Consider the following 9954-nt stretch of genomic DNA (forward strand, 5'->3'; position numbering starts at 1 on the left):
TATGTTTCTCAAATGACACGGAATCCGGTTCAGGAGTATGACTCCCATTAACCAGGCAGGCCTCCACACGGCAAACTCCGACTAACTGGCAGTTATTGCGAGCTGTGGGCAGCTCGAAGATGTCGGGTTGAATGCCGCGCTTTGGTCGCTATTTTCCGTGGGTTCCCACTAGACTTGCCTTCCCCATCACCCGACGCAGGACATCGTCCCACCGTCGTGGTATCTAGCTAGATCGTGGACGGCATTCGGTCGTTTTTTAAAAACAGAGTCGAGGGGCTTCGGATTGCTCTAGCTGTCGTGTTTCTCCACCACGGTGGTCCAGACCCCCATCTAGGCCCTCGTGGTGTCATCCCACAACAACCCTGGCAGGAGATAACGCAGTTCTTGGCCTCGCACTTGGCGTGCCCGTTATTCCTAGGCGCTCCCTCTCGTCTGCTGGGCGGACTCGAGCTTTACTGCCGCTCCAGTACTTCGTACTACTCGTCCTGGGAGCTGTTCCTTGTCCGACTTCCCGTTCCAGTGTCCGGGCGGTACGCCTTCGCGGGAAGCCCTGGTGGCCCTGTCGCAAGCCAGGTCACCTAAAAACCGCCAGGGGGTGCAGGGCGGGGGCATCTAGCCAAATTTGGACGTCGGCCTTCGCGGTCAGCTTTTCGTGATTCCGTGGGTAAGTCGTAGCTATGGACACCTTTCCGTACCCCGCCGAATAGGGACATCCAGGTGACCAGGCTAGCGCACATCTCACACGAGGGGGGGTAGGCGTTTGTCTCGAGCTGCCACCTCCGTGGTTTCCGCTCCTGCTTGGGCTCTCGCCCGTTAGCCCGCCTATGAGCAGTTCCCCACATCCGTGGCTTTGGCGCGCGCTTTCCTCCCGCGTATCTACTTGATCGTCGGTAGGGGGGTCAAGGCGGTTCTGGTTGGAGCTCGGTTCTCCAAGGGCTTTTTCGAGTTCAGAACCCATGGTCCGCCACGCGGTAGTAGGAGAGGACACCAGACTCTCGTACGAAACTGCACACGTCCTTCATCAGGCCCCAGTTTCTGTACAGATACTTGTCCATGTCTTTGATCCCGTCTATGTGCTCCCGCCTCATCTGGGCCAGTGCAGGGCACTCTATAATGACATGCTCGACCGTTTCTACGGCATTACCGCAGTGTCGACATTGGTCATCACGGGTAATCTTCAGTCCACTCAGGTAGGACTTCGACGGACAGTGGCGTGTACGTAGCTGGGTGATGATGGACTGCTGCCATCTTTGCAAGTTCCACCATGGATCCGTTCTCGAGGGCTTCTTCATATGCTTGAAGACAGCCCGGCCTTTGGACCCTTCTGCCCACTCCTTTTCCCATTCCCGTTTGAAACTTTCTTTAAGCCTCACTAGACACTCGTTGTATGTAACGGGAATGGTAGCAACTACTTTCCGCGCCCCTCTATTCGCAAGTGCGTCTGCTTTCTCGTTACCTGCCAAGCCGACGTGGCCGGGCACCCATTGGAAGCAGATTCTTCTGCCTAGGATTTTCGCAATGCGATCGGCACCGTAAAGCATTGATAGGACGCATGAATCGTTGTCATCATTGCCGTAGCTGCCCATAGCTTGGAGGGCTGACATGGAGTCAGTGAAGATCACTGCTCCTTGTGCTACGGCATCTCCGCTTCTTACGAGATCCTCGATCTTCGTGAGCGTGGCCACGATGGCGCTAATTTCTGCTTCATAGTTGGTGCCGCCGCACGGTCCGCTCAAACAGCTGGTTCGGGTCACCGACCCGTCCCAATACTCAATATAGGCTCCGTACCCGACCCGCGTAAATCCCGAGGAGGCTGATCCATCGGTGTACGCTCTTATCCAGAAGGCCGGGTACCGCTCGGTTGCCGCTTCCGCGGCATATAGCAAATCACCGACGCTTGCGCTCTTCTTCAGCCCGCCCGGCAATTCGAGGCTTAGTTCCGGACAGTCAGGCAGTTCCATCGGGGGCCGTTCAGGTACGGTACTAATTCGGGCTCTGTTCTCAGGTAGGTCGTGTTTGGCCTGCAATGTTCTTGCAACATTGGCGAAGCTCTGTCGCTTGAGCCGCGTCCGTTCTTCAGCCAGAATGGAGTGCGATAGCTCAAAGTCGCCTAACCTTTCGAACCTCTCAGCCGTTTTCAGGACTGCCTTTTCTATCCGGAGCTTCAGAGGCTCAACGTTCGCTATTATTTCACAAGCTGGAACGGGCGTCGTTCTATATGCCCCGGTAATGAGACGTAAACCCTCGTTTTGGACACGGTCCAATGCTTCGAGGGTGGTCTTAGTCGCATAGGTCAGTACGGGAAGCCCGTACTCTATAGCCCCTCTCACGTACCCGATGTAAGCGGCCCTGAGCAGTTTAGCGTCGGCGCCCCACCTGGTGTGGGTCAGCTTTTTAAGAATGGCCAACCTCTTCGAGCTTTTTGCGCATAGTTCCTTCACGTGCTGTGTCAATGTTAACTTCTATATGTTTCTATATGTTTCTATATGTTTCTATATGTTTCTATATGTTTCTATATGTCTCTATATGTCTCTATATGTTTCTATTTGTCGCTATATGTTTCTATATGTTTCTATATGTTTCTATATGTCTCTATATGTTTCTATATGTTTTTATATGTTTCTATATGTCTCTATATGTCTCTATATGTTTCTATATGTTTCTATATGTTTCTATATGTTTCTATATGTCTCTATATGTCTCTATATGTCTCTATATGTCTATATATGTCTCTATATGTTTCTATATGTTTCTATATGTTTCTATATGTCTCTATATGTCTCTATATGTCTCTATATGTCTCTATATGTCTCTATATGTTTCTATATGTTTCTATATGTTTCTATATGTCTCTATATGTTTCTATTTGTCGCTATATGTTTCTATATGTTTCTATATGTTTCTATATGTCTCTATATGTTTCTATATGTTTTTATATGTTTCTATATGTCTCTATATGTCTCTATATGTTTCTATATGTTTCTATATGTTTCTATATGTTTCTATATGTCTCTATATGTCTCTATATGTCTCTATATGTCTATATATGTCTCTATATGTTTCTATATGTTTCTATATGTTTCTATATGTCTCTATATGTCTCTATATGTCTCTATATGTCTCTATATGTCTCTATATGTTTCTATATGTTTCTATATGTTTCTATATGTCTCTATATGTCTCTATATGTCTCTATATGTCTCTATATGTCTCTATATGTCTCTATATGTTTCTATATGTTTCTATATGTTTCTATATGTCTCTATATGTCTCTATATGTCTCTATATGTCTCTATATGTCTCTATATGTTTCTATATGTCTCTATATGTTTCTATATGTTTCTATATGTCTCTATATGTCTCTATATGTCTCTATATGTTTCTATATGTCTCTATATGTTTCTATATGTCTCTATATGTCTCTATATGTCTCTATATGTCTCTATATGTTTCTACAATATTGTGGGGAGGTCTGGTATACGAAGACCACAACACTCTAAGCGATCTGGGTAGCATAAGTCTCTTTAATCTCTGCAACTACAACCAAATTGTTACCTCCAACTGTCACCTTCTACCTCCAACTGTCACCTTCTACCTCCAACTGTCACCTTCTACCTCCAACTGTCACCTTCTACCTCCAACTGTCACCTTCTACCTCCAACTGTCACCTTCTACCTCCAACTGTCACCTTCTACCTCCAACTGTCACCTTCTACCTCCAACTGTCACCTTCTACCTCCAACTGTCACCTTCTACCTCCAACTGTCACCTTCTACCTCCAACTGTCACCTTCTACCTCTAACTGTCACCTTCTACCTCCAACTGTCACCTTCTACCTCCAACTGTCACCTTCTACCTCCAACTGTCACCTTCTACCTCCAACTGTCACCTTCTACCTCCAACTGTCACCTTCTACCTCCAACTGTCACCTTCTACCTCCAACTGTCACCTTCTACCTCCAACTGTACACACCTCCTTTCTCCCGCTCACAACACAACCGCTGTCACTCGACCAGTCGCTTCCCTTGTTACCCTCGTTCACTCTGTACAACAACATACACGTCATCACACCCAGCCTTGCTCACCACAACCGTATGTACACACACACACGCAGTGATCCGTCCCACATACACACCTTTCATACATACCCATCACAACACCACATACCCTCCACCTGTCCTAATAATATAAATATAAATATAAATATATATATATATATATATATATATATATATATATTTATATATATATATATATATATATATATATATATATACATAAAACTCAACGTTTCTACATAGCACATCACAAGAATGTAGAAGATTTACCACTATAATGGGACTGTTAAGTGATCCATGCAATAGCTTTCTTCAAATCCGCAATACATCAAACGCCGAATCAATGGACCCTGTACACCTAGTACAAAAAGACATGATGTACATCCAACATGTCAGATCAAACATCTGAAATATGTTGAGACAACACCAACGACAACCGATGGTATACTCGGCACCACCAGCCTCATATTTTGGCGTGGGCACAATCCACCTTCAATTCTCTCATCATTTACATCCCAAGTGTAAAACAATTTACACAGTAAAACATTATATTCAATGTAAATAACTATAAAGTTAAACATTTACATCCCAAGTGTAGAACAATTTACACAGTAAAACATTTACATTCAATGTAAATAACTATAAAGTTAAACATTTACGACCCAAGTGTAGAACAATTTACACAGTAAAACATTTTCATTCAATGTAAATAACTATAAAGTTAAACATTTACATCCCAAGTGTAGAACAATTTACACAGTAAAACATTTTCATTCAATGTAAATAACTATAAAGTTAAACATTTACGTCCCAAGTGTAGAACAATTTACACAGTAAAACATTTTCATTCAATGTAAATAACTATAAAGTTGAACATTTACATCCCAAGTGTAGAACAATTTACACAGTAAAACATTTTCATTCAATGTAAATAACTATTTATAAAGTTAAACACTTACATCCCAAGTGTATAACAATTTACAAAGTAAAACATTATATTCAATGTAAATAACTATTTATAAAGTTAAAAATTTAATTGGAAATGGATTTAACAAAGGAAACCGCTAATTCAAATTGCTTTCAACTTTGTGTGAGACGTCGATTCTCTCCCCTTCTTGACCCCCCCCCCCCCTTCTTTCTGGGGAGGTCAGGTATCTTCTATATAAATGATTTTCTCTTTATGGGGACCATGGGATACACAACGTAAACGCACGCCGTTACTCCCCCACTCTCTAGGCATATAGCTACAACCGCCATCCCCACCGTTCTGGTGAGCTAAGGTTCACCCTGAATGTTTACAATCATAGGTCCGGGTTGAATTAGTAGCGGCTATTAGGGGCAGATAATTTAGCTTTTGACGATTTGAAACTAAGGAGAGGTAAGAAGTTGTGCTTGATGTTTTCATTGTCGTCCGTAAACTGTCGTCACAGACGGCTGCTTTCACGGTGGCGGGGGGGGGGGGGGTATGGAAGGGAGGGTAGAGTCGAATTCACTAAATATGAAGTACTGAAAAGTAGAAAATAAAACAAATAGCAGCATATGATACACCGCTGGTCAGATCGTATTTTTATATTCTTTCTATACGGTTTCTACACGATTTCTATATAATTTCTATACAGTTCTATATGGTTTCTATATGTTTTTTTTATACAGTTTCTATATGGTTTCTATATGGTGTGCTGCAGAGTTTCTTCCAGGCATCTCTTCGGGTGGGCTCAGCCTCCCCCCTCCCCCGAAGAAAGTCTTTCGCCTCCTGCCCTTCCCCCCCCCCCCCGAACGAAATGAAACTTATATAGAAAATATATAATTTTAGCAGTGCCTCCCCCCCCCCCCCCCCCCGAAGAAAGTCTACCGCCCCACCTCGAAAATTTCAAGTGCCCCCCCCCCCCCGGAGAACAAGTCTGGAAGAAAAACTGGTGTGCTGCCATGTAGCCTGTCTGTGTGCTGTCATTTAGCCTATCTGTGTGCTAGCATGTAGCCCATCTGTGTGCTAGCATGTAGCCTATCTGTGTGCTAGCATGTAGCCCATCTGTGTTCTAGCATGTAGCCTATCTGTGTGCTAGCATGTAGCCCATCTGTGTTCTAGCATGTAGCCTATCTGTGTGCTAGCATGTAGCCTATCTGTGTGCTAGCATGTAGCCCATCTGTGTGCTAGCATGTAGCTCATCTGTGTGCTAGCATGTAGCCTATCTGTGTGCTAGCATGTAGCCTATCTGTGTGCTAGCATGTAGCCTATCTGTGTGTTAGCATGTAGCCTATCTGTGTGCTAGCATGTAGCCTATCTGTGTTCTAGCATGTAGCCCATCTGTGTGCTAGCATGTAGCCTATCTGTGTGCTAGCATGTAGCCTATCTGTGTGCTAGCATGTAGCCTATCTGTGTGCTAACATGTAGCCTATCTGTGTGCTAGCATGTAGCCCATCTGTGTTCTAGCATGTAGCCTATCTGTGTGCTAGCATGTAGCCTATCTGTGTGCTAGCATGTAGCCTATCCGTGTGCTAGCATGTAGCCTATCTGTGTGCTAGCATGTAGCCCATCTGTGTTCTAGCATGTAGCCTATCTGTGTGCTAGCATGTAGCCTATCTGTGTGCTAGCATGTAGCCCATCTGTGTTCTAGCATGTAGCCTATCTGTGTGCTAGCATGTCGCCTATCTGTGTGCTAGCATGTAGCCTATCTGTGTGCTAGCATGTAGCCCATCTGTGTTCTAGCATGTAGCCTGTGTGCTAGCATGTAGCCTATCTGTGTGCTAGCATGTAGCCCATCTGTGTGCTAGCATGTAGCTCATCTGTGTGCTAGCATGTAGCCTATCTGTGTGCTAGCATGTAGCCCATCTGTGTTCTAGCATGTAGCCTGTGTGCTAGCATGTAGCCTATCTGTGTGCTAGCATGTAGCCCATCTGTGTGCTAGCATGTAGCTCATCTGTGTGCTAGCATGTAGCCTATCTGTGTGCTAGCATGTAGCCTATCTGTGTGCTAGCATGTAGCCTATCTGTGTGCTAGCATGTAGCCCATCTGTGTTCTAGCATGTAGCCCATCTGTGTGCTAGCATGTAGCCTATCTGTGTGCTAACATGTAGCCTATCTGTGTGTTAGCATGTAGCCTATCTGTGTGCTAGCATGTAGCCCATCTGTGTTCTAGCATGTAGCCCATCTGTGTGCTAGCATGTAGCCTATCTGTGTGCTAACATGTAGCCTATCTGTGTGTTAGCATGTAGCCTATCTGTGTGCTAGCATGTAGCCTATCTGTTTGTCGCTAAAGATCAAAGGACGAAAGACATGTATCGCCGTCAAGTCAATGTTCGCTACTAACTGATCCATTTCACTTTATTTTGTTAAGTACGTTGGATCAGTTACTGAGTTAGTGACCTATGGTGTAAATGTCTTGAAAAAACAGGTTAATTCATTTGAAGGTTTTTCTTGACTTACCTGGTGAGCTGTACATTGTCTCTACCCTCTGAAATAATAGACATACGGCTTACTATGTAATCACGTGATAATCACGCACGTCTCAAAATTTGTGTCATCATTTCACCCTCACACTTCCCCCACATACTTCCCCCTCACATTTTACCTTCACACAATTTACCCACACACTTTACCATCACACACTTTACCATTACACAATTTACCCTCACACTTTACCCTCACACTTTACCCTCACACTTTACCCTCACACTTTAACATCACACTTTACCATCACACTTTACCATCACACTTTACCCCCACACAATTTACCATTACACAATTTACCCTCACACTTTACCCTCACACTTTACCCTCACACACTTTACCATTACACAATTTACCCTCACACTTTACCCTCAAACTTTACCCTCACACATTTTACCCTCACACATTTTACCCTCACACTTTACCCTCACACTTTACCCTCACACACTTTACCATTACACAATTTACCCTCACACTTTACCCTCAAACTTTACCCTCACACATTTTACCCTCACACATTTTACCCTCACACACTTTACCCTCACACACTTTACCTCACACACTATACCCTCAAACTTTACCCTCACACACTTTACCCTCACACTTTACCCTCACACACTTTACCCTCACACACTTTACCTCACACACTTTACCCTCACACTTTACCCTCACACACTTTACCCTCACACACTTTACCTCACACACTTTACCCTCACACTTTACCCTCACACTTTACCCTCACACATTTTACCCTCACACTTTACCCTCACACACTTTACCCTCACACACTTTACCCTCACACTTTACCCTCACACTTTACCCTCACACTTTACCCTCACACATTTTACCCTCACACTTTACCCTCACACACTTTACCCTCACACACTTTACCCTCACACACTTTACCTCACACACTTTACCCTCACACACTTTACCTCACACACTTTACCCTCACACTTTACCCTCACACACTATACCACCACACACTTTATCCTCACACACTTCCCCCTCACACTATACCCTCACACACTTTACCCTCACACACTATACCCTCAAACTTTACCCTCACACTTTACCCTCACACACTTCCCCCTCAAACTATACCCTCAAACTTTACCCTCACACTTTACCCTCACACTTTACCCTCACACTTTACCCTCACACTTTACCCTCACACACTTTACCCTCACACACTATACCCTCAAACTTTACCCTCACACTTTACCCTCACACACTTCCCCCTCACACTATACCCTCAAACTTTACCCTCACACTTTACCCTCACACACTTCCCCCTCAAACTTTACCCTCACACTTTACCCTCACACTTTACCCTCACACACTTCCCCCTCAAACTTTACCCTCACACTTTACCCTCACACTTTACCCTCACACTTTACCCTCACACTTTACCCTCACACTTTACCCTCACACACTTTACCCTCACACACTATACCCTCAAACTTTACCCTCACACTTTACCCTCACACACTTCCCCCTCAAACTTTACCCTCACACTTTACCCTCACACTTTACCCTCACACTTTACCCTCACACTTTACCCTCACACTTTACCCTCACACTTTACCCTCACACTTTACCCTCACACACTTTACCCTCACACACTTTACCCTCACACTTTACCCTCACACACTATACCCTCAAACTTTACCCTCACGCTTTACCCTCACACACTTCCCCCTCAAACTTTACCCTCACACTTTACCCTCACACTTTACCCTCACACTTTACCCTCACATTTTACCTTCACACTTTACTCCACACAATTTACCATTTCACAATTTACCCTCACAATTCCCCCTCAAACTTTACCCTCACACTTTACCCTCACATTTTACCCTCATACATTACCCCACACAATTTACCATTACACAGTTTACCCTCACAATTCCCCCTCAAACTTTACCCTCACACTTTACCCTCACACACTTTACCCTCACACTTTACCCCCACACAATTTACCATTACACAGTATACGCTCACACACTTTACTTTCACACTTTACCCTCACACACTTTTGTCTGCCCCTCCTCCCATGTCTGATTGTCTGCCCCTCCTCCCATGTCTGATTGTCTACCCCTCCTCCCATGTCTGATTGTCTACCCCTCCTCCCATGTCTGATTGTCTGCCCCTCCTCCCATGTCTGATTGTCTGCCCCTCCTCCCATGTCTGATTGTCTGCCCCTCCTCCCATGTCTGATTGTCTGCCCCTCCTCCCATGTCTGATTGTCTGCCCCTCCTCCCATGTCTGATTGTCTACCCCTCCTCCCATGTCTGATTGTCTACACCTCCTCCCATGTCTGATTGTCTGCCCCTCCTCCCATGTCTGATTGTCTGCCCCTCCTCCCATGTCTTCCCCTCCTCCCATGTCTGATTGTCTGCCCCTCCTCCCATGTCTGATTGTCTGCCCCTCCTCCCATGTCTGATTGTC

At 44.9% G+C, this 9954-nt stretch overlaps 1 protein-coding gene across 1 annotated transcript; it reads right to left on the reverse strand.

Moving 5' to 3' along the window:
- Nucleotides 1-947: 947 nt before the first annotated feature.
- LOC131937088 (uncharacterized) lies at nucleotides 948-7495 on the reverse strand. The gene is made up of 2 exons (XM_059294280.1): nucleotides 7480-7495; nucleotides 948-2182 (listed from the first exon to the last, which is right to left on the reverse strand). The coding sequence occupies exons 1-2, from the start codon at nucleotides 7493-7495 to the stop codon at nucleotides 948-950; spliced, it is 1251 nt and encodes a 416-aa protein (XP_059150263.1).
- Nucleotides 7496-9954: the final 2459 nt, after the last annotated feature.

Source organism: Physella acuta, unplaced genomic scaffold, assembly GCF_028476545.2.
Source record: "Physella acuta isolate Inbredline_101_S28 unplaced genomic scaffold, ASM2847654v3 ptg000200l, whole genome shotgun sequence".
Classification (NCBI taxonomy): Eukaryota; Metazoa; Mollusca; class Gastropoda; family Physidae; genus Physella; species Physella acuta.